Below are 23,172 nucleotides of genomic sequence, written 5' to 3' on the forward strand. Positions count from 1 at the left end.
TCTGAGATGTTGTTTGCTGAAACTTTTATGTATCTTAGTAACTCAGTTCCAAAGACGAGATTCCAACGAAATCATCTCTGCTGAAAAATCTCTTACTTCGCTGATGGGGATCATGACAGGCTCCTGTGTGGTGCCCCCCAGAGTGTGTTTACGGGGAGCAGGGGCATCGATTAAGATGAAAAAAGGTCCCCCCATGAGCCACGCTCATTTCTGCCTGAGGGCCTCTTAAGTGCTAGTCCCTCCAGCTGGAAAGTTCCCTCTGCTGGTTTGGCTTCCCAGGTGGTGCTAGTGGTAAAGAACCTGCCTGCCAAAGCGGGACACATAAGAGACACTGGTTCGATCCCTGGGTCAGGAAGATCCCTGGAGTAGGAATGGCAACCCACTCCAGTATTCTTGCCTGGAGAATCCTGTGGACAGAGGAGCCCAGAGGGCTACAGTCCATGGGCTCACAGAGTTGGACACGACTGAAGTGACTTGGCACACACACCGGCTAGTTAATTCCTCCTTACCCACCGTATCTAGGGATCACCTCCTCAAAGAGCCTTCCATGACAATCTCTCTCCCTGATCTCAGGAGACGCCCCACCTTATACTTTTCCTTTAAGCCACTGAGCACAGTCACTAATGAACGGAATAATTATTTCCTGTGTCTCTCCAGTTCGAGCATGAGTCGTCTGAGGACAAGACTCCTTCCTGCTTTATTCCCTCCTCCCCACCTCTACCCCGCAGCACAGTGGCCAGCAAGGAGCAGAAGCTCATCACACATCCTGGAAGGGTGGCTGATGCTCCACAGGCAGTGGTGTGTACTCCAAGCCTGCGCTTGTACTCCAGCTTCCTGCGCTTCCCCAAGCAGCGCACCAGCAGGCCCTCTCTCCCCAAAAGAGGCTGGTTTTCGGGAAACCTCTTTTGGGAGTTGCTCCTCTGTGGGATTTCCAGTTTCTTATACTCTCTAAGAGTTTCATAACAACTAATTCTGAATCTCAGAATCTGGCCAAGGAGCTCTTAAAAGTTTCACTGGGTCTTAAAATTTGGTCAACAGAACTCTCTGTTTGCTCTGGGAGCACAACTGAAAAAATAATTCTTTAATACTTGATAAGTAACAAAAGGGTAATTAAAAGCAAATTGACTCTTCTCTAGTTAGGAACCTGGTTTTGTTCAAAAGGTGAGTAATTTGTCCCCTTTGGAGTAGAAAACTGAGTCGTGGGACTACTGCTCCTGCTTTTAAGATTGCTGGAAAAGGTAAAGTCAGGGGCGGTCTCATTCATCTGTGTACCCCCAGCTTCTGGGGCCTGCCTGGCATACAGAAGGCACTTAGTATTGTCCCCTCAGATTATGACGCAGACACTTTGGGCTTTGCAAAGCCCTGAGATTAAGCTACGGATATGAATTGAAACAGCGGCTTTCACCCATCAAGGGGAATGCCGTGAGAAACCCAGAATACAAGCAATTTTCCTGCTGAGGCTTTGACCATGAAGATCTAGGGACACAACACTGCTTGCCACCAGACAGGGAAGTCTTCAAGGGCAGAAACATTTTACTTGTCTTTATATCTTTAACTTCTGGCACAAAGCCCAGAATAAATGTTGAGTGGTAATAAATGCAATCCCAGTGACAATTATGAAAATACAAGGACAAGCGGGAACAACGGAGGATAGAATTCTTCTACACCAGAGAAGTTCTGAAGACCAGAGACGTTCTGAAGACCAGAGACCTAGAGAGAACACACAGTTTGCAGCCAGACCACCTAGGAGATGACGTGCACCCAAGAAGCACTGATTATACAAAATAATCTGAAGCATGACAACAAGCCTGAAGCATAAAAACAAGCCTGTACTTGGTTAAAGAAAACTCTCCAGGCAAGTGTAAACAGATTCCAAAATAATGTGACAGAACACACAAGATTTTAAAAAATGCAAGTTATCAGCATACCGGCTAACAGCATTTCCAAAGATGGAGCGAATGTTGTCCACGGTGGTGGCATCTGGCAGGGTCCTGACGTCAGCTACGGTTTCACCTTGCTGATAAACAGAACAGGGCTGACTGAAATACCATGACCTTGTCTCCACAGCCAACTATTTAAAAAAAAAAAAAAAAAACCCTTCTTCTTTTATAATACATAACCATCCTTTATAAATTAAGAACTTACTTTTTTAACTGAGAAACCAATGCCCGAATTGTGTATTGCATACCTGGCAGAGAAAAAAAAAATAGTAAAAAAGAGAAGCCAAATGCACCATACGAGAAAGAGCCCCCTTGTAGTTAAATGAGTGGAGTTAACTAATGTAAACAAAGATACATACAAACAAACATATCTTTAAATATCATATTTTGCCCACATGAAAATAAACCAGCAGAGACTGCATGAAGATCTCACTGCTACAATGTGGCAGAAATGAACAAAAAACAGGTTTCCCTTTTGCTTCCATGCATTGCTGACTAGACTCGAGGGTATTTCAATACAATCTCCTCCTTGCCTAGTTTTATTTTCAAACTCATCTGAGTGGTCTCAAAAACTTCTTGAGAATGTAGCCTGAACACCCCCTGTACTGTTCTTCTCTCTGAGACCCTAACACAGCCCCCTCTTCACCCGTGTCTTCCTCCCCACGAGGTCCTGCTTCAGGATCTCCCAGCATTTTCTCCACTGGTTCCCATTTACTCCTCCTCCCTCCATGGGCCCCAGGAACTGAAGGACTGTGTCTAGCAAAACGCACTTATTCAGTAACAGTTCACTTACCACACCTTTGACCAGAAACAATTTATGGGCTGGTATTGCTGCTTACCATTTAGCTCTGCAACTCTTCTCCATTTCTAAACACCAGAACACATTTCTCTGGTGACAGAAGGATTCAGAGACCCGTGCCCAGATTGTGGACTGTACCTGCCGACAACTTCCAAAATTTTTCCATACTCTTCACTTGGGTTTTTTAAAGCTTTCCTCCTCGTGGATATGTTGTAAAAAAGGTCCTCCACCTGAACAGAAGGTTGTTTTTTGTAAATTCACAGAAGTATAGGAAGTACAGCATGGTCTTAAGGCAGAGAATCCAACTGTGTTCACCACCAGCACAGTTCTAAGTGTTAGAAGACAGGGCAGGAGACAGGGCTGCCTTAACAAGAGAAAGCAAGCCTCCCACTTAACTCACTGACTTCTCAGACAGGCACTGGGGTCCACCTCCATGTCAGGCTCTTTGCCTTGTGCTGGGAGTAAGACAAATAAAATACACAGTCCTGCCCAAAACAGCACAGGATTTAGTGGGGCAAAGACAAACCTATAAATCGTTGTGACACCACATGGCATGAAACCTTTGCAAACTAGAAATAATTGTTAGATCTTCTGGGGGTTCTTAGAAATCATACTGTGGTCCCAGGTACAAGATCCCGCTGAACATGAGATGCAAAGTACACGTTCATTTCCTCATTGCTGCGCCCCCGACCTGCCTCATCAAGCCCAGGGCTTGGGGCCTTCAAGCAGATGTGCCCTGGCTGGGGCTGTGGGTGCAGGGGTGGGACATGTAACGTGATAGCGGGGTGATTTATGGGATCCCAGAAGAGAAACACACCAAATGTGGCCACACACCACAGGAATAAGGCAGCTTAACAGCCTTTCTCCTGATTCATAACATAATAACACAAGTGCCCTTTGAATGAGTGGTCAGATATTCCTTGTGCCATCCTTCTTTTGATAGAGGAGCAAAGTAAGATGAACAACCATTAAATGACTTGCCTCTGGACACACTGCCGCTGAGTGGCAAGGTTAGGACTCTGGACTTGTCTTCTGGAGTCACGTTTAAGGTTCTTTCAATGGCAGCTACCCTGCCACCAATTTCTGCCATCTCAACAGAAGAATCTCCCAGCCTCTTAAAATACAGGAGGTGGTGGGTAGGCTGCCATGTCACAAAAATCAATCATCATTTCTCTTTCTTACAGGGTGATATCTTGAGGCTTCTATTAACTGGTAAATATTCATTATATCAATCCTTTGAGAACTCAAAGACAATTTTGCCTTTTATTTCAGTATTTACACAAAGCTCTTTCTCAACAATGTCACCTCCTGTGTACCATTCTTACCGTGATCTGGGTCCCTTGGTTGCCTGCACACGGTTTAGGAGGCGCTTTCAGCTTTCCATCTGAGTAATGAGCTCTATCAGAAAACATAAGAGATACTGGTAGCTAATAGAGAATAGATACTTCTCCAAAGAGTAAAAAAGTAAGTTACATCAACAACAGATTAAAATATAGCCATGTTATATGTTGTCTGAGTTACCAGCTTCCTCCCTTTTTCTACTTCCATAACCATCCTAAATGGGTACCAAACAAGCGGGGAAAAGATCCCTATTTTTTTGTTTGTTTACCAATTACTGCATTTTTGGTTTCTGAGTTCTGGGCTACAAACAAAAGTTTTGCCACTGCCTAAGATGACAGTAACATTTTTTTCAATAATTCTGCAATCATTTATTAAAGGGCTATCATGTATCAGGCCTGTAAACACCCTGAAATAGAGACAGGCCTTGGGAGGTTCTTGATTTAGTGAGGGGACAGATTGTTTCCTGAAGTGTGGAACAAGATCCCAAGTGGTCCAGAGAAGGAAAACACTGAGCCTGGGGTAGGGTGGGAGGAAGTGTCACAGAAGAGATGACACTTCACCTGGGCCCTTGACTGCTGTCTTCTCAAGTGGAGAGGGCAGGAAGTCCATCCAGGAAGGGAAAAGATAGACAAAAGCACAGAAGCTTTAGAATACATAGCAGCGCAGCTGTGGGGACAGGCTGGGAAGATGGACTGAGCATCTGGGGAGCGCACGAGCTGCTATGACGAAGATTCTGGAAGATTATGGATTTCATCCTGCCACACAGGGGAAGCTATAGAGGTCCCAAGCAGGGGCAGAACACTCCAGAGGCAAAGAAATGGAGTTTGTGCCCCAGGCTATTTCAGAAGACATTCACTCACAAGCGCCTCCCCCGTTTGTGAGAAGAGATTCTAATCATATCAGCAGCCAGGTCCTAGGGCTGTTGCAATTTGCATCTAGTCAACCCCCTTCAGCGCCAAGTGCTGCAGCTGAAACGCTCCATCATCCATGACAGCACACACTCATCTGTGGAAGAGGGCTGAGAACAGGCAGAACTGCCCTCGGTTGAAGCTGTTTTCTATATAAACTAACACTCTGTATGGTAAGAAAAAAATTCTTTTTGGCAGGAATTAGATTTGAATACACATCTTTCACTAGTAATGGCCAACAGTTATGAGAGCAAAGGCATGATTTTGATCCCTTGAATCCCCTTCCTGTTCTGCGCCAGCACAAGAGACAGCCAGTGGACACCTGTGGGAAGGAATCCACAGCAGCACTCATGTGTGGCTGGACTATGCCAAAGCCTTTGACTATGTGGATCACGATAAACTGTGGAAAATTCTTCAAGAGATGGGACTACCAGACCACCTGACCTGCCTCTTGAGAAATCTGTATGCAGGTCAGGAAGCAACAGTTAGAACTGGACATGGAACAACAGACTGGTTCCAAATAGGAAAAGGAGTACGACAAGGCTGTATATTGTCACCCTGCTTATTTAACTTATATGCAGAGTACATCATGAGAAACGCTGGACTGGAAGAAGCACAAGCTGGAATCAAGATTGCTGGGAGAAATATCAACAACCTCAGATATGCAGATGACACCACCCTTATGGCAGAAAGTGAAGAGGAACTCAAAAGCCTCTTGATGAAAGTGAAAGTGGAGAGTGAAAAAGCTGGATTAAAGCTCAACATTCAGAAAACAAAGATCATGGCATCCGGTCCCATCACTTCATGGGAAATAGATGGGGAAACAATGGAAACAGTGTCAGACTTTATTCTTCTGGGCTCCAAAATCACTGCAGATGGTGACTGCAGCCATGAAATTAAAGACGCTTACTCCTTGGAAGGAAAGTTATGACCAACCTAGATAGCATATTCAAAAGCAGAGACATTACTTTGCCAACAAAGGTCCATCTAGTCAAGGCTATGGTTTTTCCAGTGGTCATGTATGGATGTGAAAGTTGGACTGTGAAGAAGGCTGAGCGCCGAAGAATTCATGCTTTTGAACTGTGGTGTTGGAGAAGACTCTTGAGAGTCCCTGGGACTGCAAGGAGATCCAACCGTCCATTCTGAAGGAGATCAGCCCTGGGATTTCTTTGGAGGGAATGATGCTAAAGCTGAAACTCCAGTACTTTGGCCATCTCATGCGAAGAGTTGACTCACTGGAAAAGATCCTGATGCTGGGAGGGATTGGGGGCAGGAGGAGACGGGGACGACAGAGGATGAGATGGCTGGATGGCATCACTGACTTGATGGATGTGAGTCTGGGTGAACTCTGGGAGTTGGTGATAGACAGGGAGGCCTGGCGTGCTGCGATTCATGGGGTCGCAAAGAGTCGGACACAACTGAGCCACTGAACTGAACTGAACTGAAGGAGTCACAATCCTCTGGCACCCCAGCCACAGCCGCGTAATTAGGCCAAAGCCATGCCTTGCTGAAGGGCCAAGGGGCAGAGTGACATCACAGCTCCCACTGACTCAGCCCTCCTCAGCGTAACAGACACGGTGCTAGGCACTTGTAATCTGTTACAGCGGACCTTTCACAAGTTCATGAAGGAAGATTATTACTTACAACCACCCCTTTGGATTACCAACTAATCCAAAGGGAGGAAAGAAAATGTTCCCAAGATCTAGGCAAAAAAAGGTAACATTCGTGTTTAGACAGGATTACATTGAGTTGCAGGACAAAGCATGTTTCGGGATGAATCTATACGCTAAGCAGAGGCCAGCACTATACCTGAATGCACACTTCCCGTCAGCTGTTTTGGTTGTAATGGTGACGTGAGCCACGTGGCTTATGCTGGCCAAAGCCTAAGGAAGCAAAGGACATGGAGTGAAAGAAACGCCCACTCCTGGGTCACCCCCATCTCGCATTAAGGGAGAAGTTACCTAAATTGCCTCTTCTGTATTGTATTAACAAATGGCAACAATGAGCACTCTGCTCACTCATTTGATGACACGTTAAAAAAAAAAGGAAGCTATCAAATGGAATCTACAGCACAATTACTAGAACAAAAGGGGAAAAAATATATACATATAAAAGTCCTAAAAGAAAACACAACCAAGAATTAATGTTAACAGCAACTGTGTTCAGGTGTAGAGTTATAGGCATATTTAATATTCTCAATGACTTGTCTTCTAACAATTTTAAAGCTGCCTTCAGAAATAGGATAATGGAATCACTCCAAATTGACAGTGTTGTAAACTGTATTCAAAACTGTTTTCTGTAAGCAATTTTATGTTTAGAAATAAAAATTTTTAATTATGCAATTAAGACGAAACAAATTTTTTTTAAAATGACTATTTTTCCCCCTGAAAATCAAGATTGATTCACTGGCCCTTTGGAACCTGTATCTCCTTTCACAGGACATCACAGCATAAAAAAAACACAACCTAAGCATTGTGATATGTGACAACATCTAAGCAGACAGTAAATGCAGGGGTGGCAGCTTCAGTTCATTAACAAGGACCATGGCTCAGGCTCAGAGATTACTAGGTCCTAGCTGGATTTCCCTGGTGAACTGTGATAAGCTAACTTCCACTCAGTTCAGTCTGACTCTTTTCAACCCCAAGGACTATAGCCCGCCAGGCTCCTCTGTCCACAGGATTCTCCAGGCAAGAATATTGGAGTAAGTTGCCATTGCCTTCTTGAGACTCTTCCTGACCCAGGGATCAAACCCAGGTCTCCAGCATTGCAGGCAGATTCTTTACTATCTGAGCTATAGAGAAGTCCTAATTTTCATTATTAAATATGTAAACGATTTTGAGACTTGATTTTTTTTTAATGATTTTGAGATTTGGATAAGGAAGGACATGAAATACATGCAAAACTACAACACTACCCAACACCATGAAGAAAGCAAGCCACTGGCAGATGATCCAGCTGCTTCAGGGGCCTTTGTACAGGCACTGGGGGAAGAGGATAACAGCACAGACTCTGGAGTCAAACTGCCAGGGCTCAGTTCCCCATTCTGCCACTTTCCAGCTGTGCACTCCAGCCACACTTCTTAAAGTCTGAGTGTCAGTTTCCCAGTATATCAAACAGGGCAATAATAATAGAACCTACTCTTTCAGAGTTGTCAAGTGTGAAAGGGTTAATACATACAAAGGGCTGAGAACCATGGATGGCACATAGCAATCCCTCAGTAAATCTTCCCTGTTTAATCACAACCCGAAAGATACCCTACAACCAGGCTAAGGCTACAGAAGGCCCTGGACTTAGGAACTGACTCAGGAAGTTGCAAAGTCAGAATGAAACTGCTTTGCCAGGGCTGACCTGAGACCTGCTTGAAGTCAGGGGAACCTCAAGGTTCACAGTCTGATGCTATTCCTTCCTGGAACAACTCGGGACTCACTGTGAGCTGGAGGGTGCTTCAGACCACCTGGATTTGATCTGAATTGTGACAACTGGGTCATAAAAAGCTGCCTTTTAATTAAAAAAAGAAAAAAATCAAAGTAAAAATACATTCACATGATAAAAAATTTAAAAACTACAAAAAGGCCTAAAATGAAAAATAATTGGCTCCATTCCCTTCCCTTCTCTTCACTCTCATCCCCGCAAATAACTACCCCCAAATAGTTTCTCTGGTACCCCAAAGCCCCCAGAATACAGCCGGAACACTGCCCGGCCAACACCTGGATTTTAGCACAGTGATACCCATGTCCCCTACGTCTAGAACCGTTAAGATAACAAATGTGTGCTGTTTTAAACTACTAAGATTGTGGTCATTTGGGGGAGCAGCAATAGGAAGCTAATACAAGTTACTGGAAATGTATGTGTATTTTTACTCACAAACATTATATCTATAAACTTATCCTAAGAAAATTAACTGAACAAAACACACTGTACATGTGAATGTTCACCAGAGCATTAGGCATGAAAAAAATGGCAAAGAGCATAAACGTTCAACAGGAAACCTTTAAATAGACTACAGTACATATAAGTAATAGAACAGTATGTAGCATTATAATTTATGTAGTCCTACATATACTGAATGATATCTTTATATTCAGAGTATTGTCATAAAAATAAAAGTTATTTTAGTCTTAAAAGTATTTTTATCCATTTTCTATATCATATGTCCCCATGATAGGCCATATAATTTCATTTATACATATATCAGAATATAACGTAAAAGATTAGGACTCAAAAAATAAAAACCCCAGGAAACTTTTTATACCACGAAAATTAACAGTAATTTCTCAATAAAATCAAATAATCAATCTGAGTTCAATTACCTGTCTCAAAAAAATTTTAGTTTGTGCAAATAAGGATCCAAGTAATATCCATACGTTGGAGCTGGCTCATATGCCTCTTACATCCCCCTAACCTCTGATTCTTGCTCCCTTCTTTGCCTTTCTTCCCCTGTGCAGTTCACTTTATAGGAAACAAGTTTTTTATCACGTGATTTCCCAGTCTCAGCCCCTGTACCATGCTCCCTCTCTCCCTGTACTTTTGGTATACTGGTACTTAGATCTAAGTATTGCCTGAGATTCACATCTGACTGGGGACAAGAAAACTTGGTAGGTGGTACAGTCTTCTTCCATCAAGAGACTTGGGTGTCTCTGGAGATACATAATATTAAAAAGCAGAGACATTCCTTTGCCAACAAAGGTGCATCTAGTCAAAGCTATGATTTTCCCAGTGGTCCTGTATGGCTGTGACAGCTGGACCATAGAGAAAGCTGAGCGCCAAAGAACTGATGCTTTTGACCTGTGCTGTTGGAGAAGACTCTTGCGAGTCCCTTGGACTGCAAGGAGATCAAACCAGTCCATCCTAAAGGAGATCAGTCCTGGGTGTTCATTGGAGGGACTGATGCTGAGGATGAAGCTCCAATACTCTGGCCACCTGATGTGAAGAACTGACTCATAAGAAAAGACACTGATACTGAGAAAGATTGAAGGCAGGAAGAGAAGGGGATGACAGAGGACAAGATGGTTGGATGGCATCACCGACTCAATGGACATGAATTTGAGCAAACTCCGGGAGTTGGTGATGGACAGGGAAGCCTGGCGTGCTGCAGTCCATGGGGTTGCAAAGAGTCGGACACGACTGAGTGACTGAACTGAACTGAACAAGTAAAAAGTGTTATACCTTACTGACCTATTGAGAAACACAGGCTGCCCAACGGCAGAAATGTAATCATAGGAAGATATTTACACTCTGCTTCCATCCTCAGCTTACCTCACCCCGAAAGCCATAGGTAGAAATATGAGCTAAATCCTCAAAGGACTGCAGTTTACTTGTGGTGAACCTCTCACACACAATCTCAAGATCTTCTTTCTACAAGGTGCAAAGAAACAAGTAAATAATTATGTTACTTGTTTTTCCCAGTCTTTCTGAATTTCCCTTTTCTTGACTGACTCCAGGAAGTAAATGCTCTCGGGAGAAGAGTTCTAACTCAGCAGGAGCCTCCTCTCTGGGCTCCAGAATTCCACGAGGCCCTGGCACTCCCTCCTCTTCACTCACCTGGGTCTCAGCCTGGGCTGCTGCTTCTGTCTCGGCTCCCCTGACAGCAGATAATCCACAATTCCATCCCTAGACCTCCGCTCTGTCTACACTCACTCTCTCGATGATCTCATGCAGGCTCACAGATTGTACAAAAATTATTACTGTATTAAGAAACTCCTTTATTAAAAATTTACAGATAAATTTAGTTGCAGTAAAAATAATTAACAAAATTTACTGCTTTAACCCTCTCTAGGTATATGAAGTACACTCTCAATATTGTGCAACCATCACCAACTTCCATGTCCAGAACTCTGAAATCTCCCCAAACGGAAACTGTACCCATTAAACAAAAGCTCTCCATTTCCCCCTCCTCCAAGCCCCTGGGAACCACCATTCTACTTTCTGATTCTAAAGATTTAACTACACTAGGTATGCCATATAAGTGGAAACAAACAGAATATTTCCTTTTGTGACTGGCTAATTCCACTTAGCATCCTGTCTTTAGGGTTCATCCATGTACTAGCATTTGTCAAAAATTCACTCCTTTCTAAGGATGAATAACATTCCATTCTATGTATTTATCATATATTGTTTATCCACTCATCTGTTGCCTACACCTTTGGAATATCATGAATATGTTGCTATGAACATGAGTGTGCAAATCTCTCTAAGACCTTGCTTTCAACTCTTTTGGGTATAAACCCAGAAGTGGAATTGCTGGATCATATGGCAATTGTTTAATTTTCTTCCACAGTGGCTGCACTATTTGATACTCCCACCAGCAATGTACAAGAGCGCCAATGTCTCAACATCCTTGCCAATATTTCCTTTTTGAGACATCAAAGGTTTAATGGATGAGGGAGCTTACACATCTGAAGAAAGGTCCTGGAGTGACACCCACTGTATGAAGGAAGTGGGTGAAGCACATGGCAGGCAGGATATGGTGACAATCTTTTTATTAATTAATTATAAAAAACATCCTAATTGATGTCAAGTGGGATCTCACTGAAGTTTTTATTTCTATTTCCCTAATGACTAATCATGTCAAGTGTCTCTTAATTTGAGTCTCATGGCTTTTAATACCATTAAATGCAATACACCAAATTTTTATCTCCAGAGCAAACCTCTACTTTGCACTCCAAACATGTGGATCCATGGATCCAACAAACAGGCATCTTAAATTTAACACACGCCCAAATGAATTAGTGATCTTCCCAAATCTGCCTATCGTATAGTCTTCCCATCGGTAAATGGCAGCTTCTTTTTCTATTTGCACAGGCCAAAACCTTGAAGGCATTCTTGACTCCTCTTACTCCCTACACCAGCAAATTCTGAGAGCTTTGTTCATCATCACCAACAAAGAATACCATTGCTTCTGTCCTGTCCTGCTACAGTCTATTTTCCACACTGCAGACAGAAGAGTTCTTATAAAACTTGCCAAACCATGTTATCTCTTGGCTCAAAATGTTCTAATCATGTCCCTCCTCATCCAGAGTAAAAGCCAAAGATTGTACAATGGCCCACAAGTTCCTGCATGCTCAGCCTGCTTCCCCTTCAGATCTCATCTCCTGCTACTCTTCCACTCCCCCCACCACCCCGTTCTAGACACCACAAGCTCCTTGCTAGTTGTTTAGCATGTCAGGAAAGCTCCCATTTTGTGGTTTTTGTGTGTATTGTTCTCTCTGCTCAGAACACTCAACCTTTAAACAGACTCATGACTCGATCCCTGACCTCCTTACTCTCCTGAACGCTGCCCGGCATGGAATAGGTATTCAATAAATATTTATTGTTGAAGTTCTCAAACAATCCCATCCGTAAAAGCCTGAAGTTTCCAGAACAGGGCAAAGTTCCACCACTTCCCACAGATGCAACACAAGAAGCGCACAAACATCCTGCTGCCCTGAGCTTATACTCACCCTGATTCCAGTGCCATTGTCTTGAATCTGAATCAACTTCAGGCCTCCCTCTTTAACAACCACTTGAATACTTGTGGATTTTGCATCTAAACTGGCAAATCAAACAAAAAATAGTAATTTATCAGTCTGCAATTATTCCAGTGCACATATTTTAAAATGAATCAAGGCATAAGAACAAATTTCAGACAAATACAAGACTGATGAATGTGTTTTTCTTTTGTCTTAAAGGCTCTGAGACCACAATGTTATCAGCTTACATGTTGTGAGAGAGGGATGGAAAGAAGAGAGGGGCAGAGGGGGCAACCATCACTTCCAATAGGACATTCAGCAACATTTCTGCTCCTCTAGTTCTAAACTAATTCTACCATCTGTTACTCAAACTTTATTCAGCCCCAGGATCCTACATGACCCTTATAAAATGTCACTAAGGAAAAAATTCTGTAAGTTTTTCTCCACTAGCCTCTTTATGAAAATATATGTTGGGAGAAAGAAAAAAATTGTGCTGCAGAAAATTAAATACACCTTATTACCCCTTCAAAGAAAAGTCTATAAGCATAGAGCATCTGGAGAGAGAGAAAATAAATCAGCCTGGGGCTGCATGAGAAAGAGAACTTGCCTTCTCTTTAGGAAGATAATTATTTATTCAGAAATAAGATAATAAGTTACTTAAATATCAAAGACCTTTCTCAGGAGTCCCTGAATTGAAGTTGCATTTAGCCATCTTGACTTGTGTATTAAAAACAGCACAGCTAGACTCCATACAAAATTTCTTGGAGAACTGTAAGCCAGTGATCTAATATGTGTAGTGTTCCTGAACGGTACCTTAACACACTTAAATTGCTCTGTTAGTTAATTCTAAAATTGGAGAAACAAAAGCCAGCATTTGCCAACTATGTAAGTAAAGTCAAAAGGAGAGACAATGCTCAGATTCCCTGCTTCTTCTGTCCACTTTCTAATTCTCTTCCTTTGTCCTGGTGGTTCTTTCTAACCCACTGTTCTTTCATTACCCCCATGGTTGTTTATATTTTCAGAACAATCCCTTTACAAACCTTCCAACTGGAACATTTGTTTTTTCCCTTTAACGTATGGATTGTATTAACATCAATGCATTTTTTTTTTTTTTTAATATTTGGCTGCACCAGGTCTTATTGCAGCACACAGGATCTTTAGTTGCAGCATGTGGGATCTAGTTCCCTGGCCAGGGATTGAACCCCAGTCCCCTACACTGGGAGGACAGAATCTTAGCAACTGGACCACCTGGGAAGCCCTACATCAATCAAAGCATTTCAACACAAAGGAGCCGACACATTTAGGTATACTATGAGCCTCTGCCCTTTTTGAAGTTTAGTTTACATCTAACCTTATTTCCACGTTTTTAACCTCTTCCCTCCACAATGGTTGTGTGACAGTTCTAAACTTCAGAATCCCCGGAATACCCCCAAGAGATAAGGGATCTTCGAAGTGACTCCGCAAAAAGGGTAGGAAAATCCTAAGTGGGTGATTTGAAAGAATAGCATTGAAACATGTATATTATCACATGTGAAACAGATAACACCAGTCCAGGTTCGATGCATGAGACAGGGTGCTCAGGGCTGGTGCACTGGGATGACCCAGAGGGATGGGATGGGGAGGGAGGTGGGAGGGGGGTTCAGGATGAGGAACACATGTACACCCGTGGCTGATTCATGTCAATGTATGGCAAAACCAATAAAATATTGTAAAGTAATTAGCCTACAATTAAATTAATTTAAAAAAATTCTAAATGAGGACTAACCTGGCAATAATAGGAAAACCACAAATTAAACTCTAAGTTCACTGTTCTCTCCTAAAATCCCAACAATTAATTTTGAATATAACTCAAAGTGAATTGAACCGTTGAATGTAGATGGATGACTTCTGGAATAAGCAAGAAACTGATAACCCATGGTACCGTTTGAAAGAATAAAGGAATTTAAATTATAAAACTTTTACACATTCAAAAACTTGCACCTTCTGCATATACAGTTTAAAAGGGTTTCTTAGTTAATAGCATCATTAAAACAATGATGCTAAAATACTGGTTTACTGTCCTTGCTCCCCCAACAACCCTAAAGTCTCGCGAGACCGCTCCCGAAGACACGTGAGGGGAGCAGACAGTAGCCTGGGCCTCGGCCGCCGCGACCACACACACTTTGGTTCAGGGCAGGGAGGCGTGTCCGCGCCATCCATAGCGGCGGTCCGTTATGTAGTGGCCTTCGAGAAAGCCTTGACTCCCTTCGTACCAGTTCTCAATCATTTCCTTGATGGCATTAGCCGGCCGCTGGATAACTTCCCCTGCCGCGATGCGGTTCACCACTGTCTCGTCCAGCCGCCGGATAACCCCCGCTACAAGCGACATTTTGGCGCCAGACGATCCCGGGTCACGGCGTGAAGCTCACTGGAAGTACCTCCAGCCAATCTCCATACAGTTTCTTGCCCACGTCCTTCCCTCAATCCTGTTGACGAAATCCAGCCTAACCCTCGGGCGGTAGCGTCACTTCCGGACCAGGAAGCTACTGATTGGGCAGCTCTAATGCCCGTGAAGTCCGTGATTCCGGTTTCTTAGTCCCGCCCTAACACGGCTTCCGTTCGCCTCGCAGCTAGAAGGATGTGCGCCTGCGCGCTTGCAATCGCGGCCTGCTCTTTCTATTGGCTCCTGCCTGGGGCTAGGGAATACGAAATCTCCAGCCAATAGGAAAGGACGCACGGGTGCCCCAGGTTGGTGTCCGCCGCTGGGGTGATCTGGCGCAGAGCGGAGGAGGCGCTTGGGGCCCCTCTCCTGCTCTTTCCTCCCCTTTGCTTGCGGCCTCCCAGAGGTCGGCCCATCTCCTGTGGCCTCCGTGAAATGTGGATGACGCCCAAGAGGAGCAAAATGGAAATCGACGAGTCTCGGGCGTTCCGGGCCGAGTGGACCCAGCGGTACCTGGTGGTGGAGCCTCCGGAGGGCGAGGGCGCCCTGTGTCTGGTCTGTCGCCGCCTGGTCGCAGCTACGGGCGAACTCGACGTCAAGCAGCACTACGAGGCCGAGCACGAGTACTACGAGCGGTATGTAGCGGAGGACGAGCGCGCGGCGCTGGTGGAGCGTCTGCGTCGGGGCGACTTTCCGGAGGCCGCCCCGCTCACTCCGGAGCAGAGAATAGCTCGTGCAGGCCTGGGACTCGCCCGCCTCTTGGCCTTGAAGGGTTGCGGCTGGGGCGAGGGGGATTTTGTGCACCGGTGCATGGCGGTGATGCTGAGAGACGTGCTGCCCGATCACGTAGGCATTATGGATGGTATCGATTTATCTCCAGAGACCACGCGGCAGAGGGTCCTGGACATTCACCAGAATCTACGCAGTCAACTTTTTAACCGAGCCAAGGACTTTAAAGCCTATTCCCTTGCCTTGGACGACCAGGCTTTTGTGGCCTATGAGAACTACCTGCTGGTCTTTGTCCGCGGCGTCGGCCACGATTTGGAGGTGCACGAAGAGCTTCTGACCATAATCAACCTGACTCATCACTTCAGTGTTGGCGCTCTCATGGCGGCAATCCTTGAGGCCCTGCAGACGGCCGGGCTTAGCCTGCAGCGCATGGTTGGACTGACCACGACCCACACTCTGAGGATGATTGGTGAGAACTCAGGACTGGTGTCATACATGAGAGAAAAGGCTGTAAGCCCCAACTGTTGGAATGTGATCCACTATTCGGGATTTCTTCACTTGGAACTGTTGAGCTCCTACGATGTGGATGTTAATCAGATCATAAATGCCGTATCTGAATGGATAGTTTTGATTAAGACCAGAGGCGTGAGGCGGCCGGAATTTCAGGCTTTACTGACTGAATCTGAATCAGAGCACGGTGAAAGGGTTAACGGACGCTGTCTGAACAACTGGCTTCGGAAAGGGAAGACTTTGAAACTAATATTTTCTTTAAGAAAAGAGATAGAAACATTCTTGGTCTCGATAGGAGCCACGACGGTCCATTTCACAGACAAGGAATGGCTCTGTGACTTTGGCTTCCTGGTGGATATTATGGACCACCTTCGAGAAATCAGCGAACTATTGAGAGTGAGCAAAGTCTTCGCTGCCGCCGCCTTTGACCATATCTGTGCCTTTGAAGTGAAGCTGAATTTACTTCAGAGACAAGTCGAGGAAAAAAATCTGACACATTTTGCTTCCTTGAGCCAAGTGGTTGATGAGCTTAAAGAGAATCTTCAAGAAGACGAAAAAGTACTCGATTTTGAGAGGTATCGAGCGGTGATCTGTCGCCTACAGAAAGAGTTTGAGCGACATTTCAAGGACCTCAAGTTCATTAAGAAGGACTTAGAGCTTTTTGCTAATCCATTTAGCTTTAAACCTGAATATGCACCTATTTCAGTAAGGGTGGAACTCACAAAACTTCAGGCAAGTGCTAACCTTTGGGAGGAATACAGAACCAAAGATTTAGGGCAGTTCTATGCTGGACTGCCTGCAGAATCTTACCCGATTATCAAAGGGGTTGCCTGTAAGGTGGCATCCTTATTTGATAGCAGCAAAATCTGTGAAAAGGCTTTTTCATATTTGACTCGAAACCAACACACATTGAGCCAGCCTTTGACAGACGAACACCTCCACGCCCTGTTTCGGATCGCCACCACTGAAATAGAGCCTCGCTGGGATGATCTTGTGAGAGGAAGAAATGAATCCAATCCATAAACTCTTGTAGTACAACATTGAAACACTCAACAAGCATCCAGTTCTAAAAGCAAACACCTGTTTGACTTTCAAGTGTGCTAATTTGGATTGTGGGAAGGCACCATGTTCTTCATCAAAATTGATCACAATTGATATGCTTTAGATTTTTTTTTTTCATCTCAAGAGGCAGCATGGGACTGACACCTGCAGACACCTTTTTTTCCTAAAACTGAATTTCATGGCAAAGTCATTATCTTTTGCTTTTATGATATAATTGTTTTTAAAGAAGTTTAGTACTAAAATGTGAGTTGAATCAGAAGTCTGTTTTTAAGGTGTCTTGAAGAAATTTTGCTCTTATTTTAACCAAAAATGTGTTAAAATTCTGATGCGTATAGTCTGAAAGTATCAGCTTCTTAAATATATGTTTGAGCCAGTTTGCAGAAACTCACATAACAACTGCAGAAGCTTCTGCAAAGGAGGAACGTACATTCAGTGGAGGTGTTTTGTCTAATTATCAAAATGTTGGAGACTTTTTTTTTTTAGACATGTTTCTGAGTCTAAAGTAAATATATTTACTTACTTTAGACATATTTCCTCTCTCTCACCTTCCCCTGCCCCATGGTAGCGATAATGATATTACTTAGGAAATTTTACTCAATTTGAGTAAAGTTTTAGTCAGAGGAGCAAGAATTGTTTTAAATTGCTAGTTTAGGAGGCTTTTACAGTTTGGAGATCAGACTAACCGATTTTTGGCAGTTTCCCCTGAATGCTTCGCAGTTGGGTGCCGTTTTTATGAGCTTGCCTGTTAGAAGATTGTGGTAAGTATAGACTCTTAGGGGCTGCCCACTAGTCATTCTTTGTACTCTAGACAGTTTAGCCCTGTCAAAAAGGAAGAGAAAGAGAAGATGGTTGCATCGCAGGATCAGGTGTGAGCTATTTTAGCTTATTTGTCCCATCGGCCTGGGTGCTACAGCTTTATAAAGAAATCCTGCTAAAAGGCAATCCTTTATTTTAACGTGATGTATCAAATGTTGTTTGTGACTTTAAATGGATTTATTATCAACTTGCCATTGTCTCACACATTGTGTGTTTAAGACTGCACAAGGGGAAATATTTTAACTCTCCAGAAGCAGCTTTATTTACTGATTGTAGCAGTTCCATATATTTTAGTGAGGCACCTGCTTTGGACTAAAACAGTAATTTTCAAATTTATGTCAACCATTAAAAAATCTTATAGTAAAGCCAAATATGTAAAATGATTTAAGGACAGGACCCAACTTAGAGATCCGCTCAAGTACCATTTGAAAACTTGTGCTCAAGTCCTGTCTTAACTCTTGGACTGCATTTCTCTATGGTCACTAATTCAGCAAATTCAAGGAACCAGAATAAATAAGAATTTAGAAGGAATTGAAGCCTGAGCAATCAAAATAGAACCAAAATCTTGCCAGTGGTTCTCAATCAGACAGTATCTCCTCCTTTAGAATGTAGGGAAACAAAGGAGACTGTAATTGTGACATTCATTAGGAGGAAGTTCTGCTGGCATGTGAGCATGAATGACACCTTCCCCTTGTGGCGCATAGGATAGGACAGCACAGTATAAACTTACCCTCCCAAAGTTCCAGCAGACCGCCCCCCACCCGAGTACATCATCTGATTTTGAGGGAGAAGGCAAATTACCGGTAGAAGCAGAATTAGAAGGACAAGTTAGGCTAATTGATAACATTTGATGGCGGAAACGAATTCCAGCATTCCAGATTTGGCTGGTAAGATACAGTCAAGGCCCTGATAGGTTCTGGTAGCTCACAACAGCATTTCTAAATCATTAGTTGGCACTGAGCCAGATTAAAAGGCTCTGTTTTATTACACACAATTAGTTTAGGGCAGAAAAGAAAGTGTTCTATATTACTAAGATACTTAGCGAGAATGGTCAAGTTAAGATTTGGGTTAACAGGGAGTAAGCTTAAACATCTGGAGAAACAGCAGATTAAAAAACCAAAAAAAGGAACAAAAACATCTGCCGGTAATTTTCCAGCAGTTTGGAGTATTCACTTGGCAGGTGCCTTATGGGAAGGATAATTGGAAGACCTGGAAGCTGCTTCTGCTTTCTAACTCCAGTTCCTCAAATGCTGAAGTTTTGTACATTTTGTGAAGTTCCATTGTATGTTTTCCTTAGGGTGATCATAAAATTAGTTCTTTAGTCACTGACTGTGGGGGAGATATAAGCCCAGAATTTTTAAATTAACCCTGAACAATAGAGAATTTGCTATGTAAATTAGCCGTGTTTGTAAAAAGAAAAAAAAGTGTGTATTTTACTGTTTTCTGTACTAAGTAATTCTGTAACTGCATGGCAGTCTTTACAAGTTACTTTTTATAATATAGCTGTTACTGGTCCTGTCATAGCCGTGAATATAGTTAAAGTAAGTACTATTTTTTAAAAAAAAAAACTCTTTTGTGTCCCAATATCTCCCATTCCTACTAGTTTTCTTCAAAGATTTGTCTGTATTCCCGCTATCCCATATTGTGCTCTGATCACTACCAAGTTTCCCAAGTCCTTGTCAATATGCCAACCCTCTTCCCACCACTGACCGCCCTCCTCAAAATGCTTGCTTAGTTTGGCTTTGGGGAAAGACCATCTCCAAGTACTCGTTCTCCATCTTCTTTGCAGGCACCTCTTTCCCTTAAACATCTGTGTCCTTGGGATTTTTTAATTTGTTTTTAAGCTATCTTGTTTACATCATCTCCTTAGCTGATCTTTTTTTTTCTTTCATCCCTTCAGTTACCAACTGTATGCGAATGACTCCAACTTAATGTCTCCTTTCTTGACCTTCCCTGATTCCCGTATCTAACTGCCAACTAAAACCACTTTGCTGTCTCATGGGCATCACTCATATCCTTGACCTTGTCCCCCAAAACTGCTCCTCCTCTCCTGGTCCCTCTGTCTGTAAATGGCACCACCACTGCCAACCATCCAGTTGGCACAGCCCGAGCCCCAGACTCAGGTCTCCATGGCCTTTCCCTCTTCATCCATCACATCCACTCACACACACCTTTCTGTGAAGTCTTGCCTAAACATTCCTCAGTTCTCCAGTGTACTCTCCTGGTTCAGGCCATCAGCCTACCTAAATTATAGCAGTGGCCGCCTCAGTCTCCCCTTGTCTGGTTGTGATCCCTTGTCACGCTGCAGCCAGACTGCTCCAGAAGTCTGGTCCCATCACTCCTCTGCTTCACCCACTGCTCTTAGGAAAAGGTGCAGTTTATATGCCACTTCCTCCAGGAAGCCTTCATCCATTCCCTCTAGACTAAGTGCCCCTACGACGCATCTCTAAATACCCTGTTTCTCCCCAGCCACATACTTAGCACGCTTCATTGATCCTTCTTGTTGATCCTTGCTACACTGTGAGCTTTGCAAGCCTGGGGACCATGTATATGCCTGCTCACTGTTCGTCTAATGCTTAGCACAGTGCCTAGCTTTTCAGTAAATATTTGGATGAGTAATTATTTGTTGTTCTACTCTTCGCAGCCCTTTCGTAGTCTTTGACCTTCTCTAGTTCTGCAATGACCTGCTTGCTGGGTAACTTATCCACCAATTGCCAATTAAGAAATGAAACTAAGTTCTTTGTGACTAGGGAGTTGTATTTCTAGAATTGAGTTCAGTGCTTGGCATGTGGCTCAAATATTTACTGTGTGAATGTTGTTGAGGAGACACTGTAATTGGCCCTTGTAAACATGAAGTAGTAACATGAAGTATATTCATATATCCACCATGTAGTACTGTCTTTACCTCCTTGATAATAGAAGTCTTCATTTTTTTCTTTCTTTCTAATTTCTAAAGGCAGGCTTACAAAGGAACCTGGATGAGAAAGATTGGACAACTATGTAGTGGACTAAAACAATACTTCAGTTGCATTCGGTACCAGAAAAAGATAATACCTGCTTAAGAGTTAATATCTGTTTTCCTTCTGTAAGCATCAACTCTGGGAGAAAACCACCTGCTCTTTTCCTTTACAGATGGTTTCTGGCTCTTCTGGGATTTTAAAGTAAGTAAATTTCACAAAATACTAGAAGAAGGACCCAGTCAGCCCTTCTGATCACTAGATACTCCGTTCACATGCTTTCCTACTTGCAGAATTTCCTCATCACTCATCACCTCCCCGAGGAGGGTAACCCGGAAGTGCTGTGTGCTCCGTGTGTGCTGCTCAGATTTGCTCTGTTCCTTCGCTTTCTTGGTCTCATGCCTCTCTGAACTTACTTTCTGGGTCACCTGGCCTTCCAGGTGTTGTGAAAGAGCCATACCCTTCGTCTCTTTTAGCCGTTTTTTCCAGCTTAAGGGATTAACTGGTGTTACAGTCTTAACTGGACTTTTAGCCTGAGGCCCATTAACTAATTCAGAGATTTTAACAGTGTGACTGTCATCCAGTGATTTGATCCTTGCTGCAAAACTGGGTTTTACTCAACCTTTGGCATAAAGGATTTCTCATTTTTATCTCTCAGTAATTGAGACGTCGCCTCTTCCTACCCAATAAGTACTTGAGTTTGTGAACTCTCTTTATCCCCTTGTATTTCTGCTTGCAAACTGATGAACTCTTTTCTGAGTTCATCTCTTTCCTGTCTGTTTTGTCAAATGGGACCAACAGCTACCATAAAATATTTTGTTTCCTTGTCTTAAAAAGAGATTCTCTGCCTTCCAGATTCTCTCCAGGAAATTCTTCCATTCCATAACAGGCATTACCCTGCAGAAATTACTTCTTCCGTTCTCCAGCAGCAATTTCCAGAATGCCTGCCAACTAAGTCAACGTTCAGTACTCTAGATTTTTTGAAAACAGAACCTATTTCTGTATCATTGGGCTAGGTTGCTGTGCGGTAACAACCACGATTCCCAGCTATTCTCTGGTGGTCTGGCGAGGGCCTGTGCTCTTGAGTCAGGGGTTGAAGGCCATGGGCGAGGTGTGGCCTACGGCCTGTTTATCTAAAGTTTCCTTGGGAGACAGCCTTACCCGTTTGTTTCTGCCTTATCTATGACTGCTTGTCCTCTACCCTGGCAGAGTTGTGGAGTTACAGAAGAAAGTGTCCAGCCCACAAAACGTGAAGTGTTCACTGATCCATGCTCTAAATGGTCTCATTCTGGGGCTCGAGCTGACCGAGCGGATATCACCTAGGGTGTGGCTGCTCATTTAGGGAAATGAAAAACTAGGACAAGTCACTTACAGGCCCTTTAAGCACTCTCATTGGCCAGGACAGATTCCATGGCCACACCAAGTCCAGGGAGTGTGATCCTTCCGCGTGCCTTGGAAGAGAACCAGAAATATTTGGAAGATGATACTACCAACTAACACATAGCTGTATTTCTCTCTGTCTACAAAATTTCTTTGAAAGTATTTTTTCTTTTTAATTGCGGTGAAATTTACGTTCAGTAAAATGCAAAGACTTAGTGCACACCTTGTGGGTTTTTATGTACACCCTAGAACCCATCAACCAAATCAAGACACTGAACGCTTCCAGCACCCTGGTCGCCACCCGCCTATGCACACCCCCCAGCCTGCCACAGATAACCACTATTCTGACCGTTATCACCAGAGATATGTTTTAAAGCTTCATGTAAATAATTCTGTGTACTCTTGCTCAGCATTGTATCTGTGAGTTATCCATGTTGTGATTCGTTTATTAATACCTCTCTGTAGTGTTCTGTCGTGTGACTTAGACCACAGTTTATGAATCCATTCTACTTTGGTGGAAATTTGGGTTGTGTCCAGTTTGTAGTTGTTATGAATAAAGTTCCTACGAACATTCTGGTGTCTTTCACTGAATGTGCGCGCCCTGTTTCCCACTATTCTCTTTGGTATATGCCCTGCTCCGTACTTCTCTCATAATGATTCACACAGCAACAAGCTAGTCGTATTTTAAAATGTAAATCAGAGCATGCAGTCGTCTGCTCAGCATGCTCCAGTGGCTTACTGTCACAGAGTAAGATCCAAGGTCCTCATCATGGTCCACCTGCATAATCTGTACCCATACAACCCTTTTCTTTCCTACCTCATCTTGCATCATGTCCTTTATCCCTTCCCCTCCCCCAGTGCAC

The 23,172-nt window shown here is 43.5% G+C and overlaps 2 protein-coding genes across 2 annotated transcripts in view; one reads left to right on the plus strand and one right to left on the minus strand.

The window, feature by feature from the left end:
• The window catches only part of MLH1 (mutL homolog 1), a 90,147-nt gene extending 75,200 nt beyond the window's left edge, over window positions 1-14,947 (minus strand). The window contains exons 1-8 of the mRNA XM_006077048.3: window positions 14,689-14,947; window positions 12,428-12,518; window positions 10,245-10,343; window positions 6,798-6,871; window positions 4,065-4,137; window positions 2,878-2,969; window positions 2,146-2,188; window positions 1,929-2,017 (exon numbers count right to left, since the gene is read on the minus strand). Coding sequence (XP_006077110.1) covers window positions 1,929-2,017; window positions 2,146-2,188; window positions 2,878-2,969; window positions 4,065-4,137; window positions 6,798-6,871; window positions 10,245-10,343; window positions 12,428-12,518; window positions 14,689-14,804 — 677 coding nt within the window. The 5' untranslated portion in view covers window positions 14,805-14,947. The remainder of the gene's footprint in view (window positions 1-1,928; window positions 2,018-2,145; window positions 2,189-2,877; window positions 2,970-4,064; window positions 4,138-6,797; window positions 6,872-10,244; window positions 10,344-12,427; window positions 12,519-14,688) is intronic.
• A 163-nt stretch (window positions 14,948-15,110) lies between these two features.
• On the plus strand, window positions 15,111-22,880 carry EPM2AIP1 (EPM2A interacting protein 1). The gene has a single exon (XM_006077047.3). The coding sequence runs from the start codon at window positions 15,291-15,293 to the stop codon at window positions 17,115-17,117; it is 1,827 nt and encodes a 608-aa protein (XP_006077109.1). The 5' UTR covers window positions 15,111-15,290; the 3' UTR covers window positions 17,118-22,880.
• The last annotated feature ends 292 nt before the right edge of the window (window positions 22,881-23,172 follow it).

The sequence above is a fragment of the Bubalus bubalis genome, chromosome 21 (genome assembly GCF_019923935.1).
Source record: "Bubalus bubalis isolate 160015118507 breed Murrah chromosome 21, NDDB_SH_1, whole genome shotgun sequence".
Classification (NCBI taxonomy): domain Eukaryota; kingdom Metazoa; phylum Chordata; class Mammalia; order Artiodactyla; family Bovidae; genus Bubalus; species Bubalus bubalis.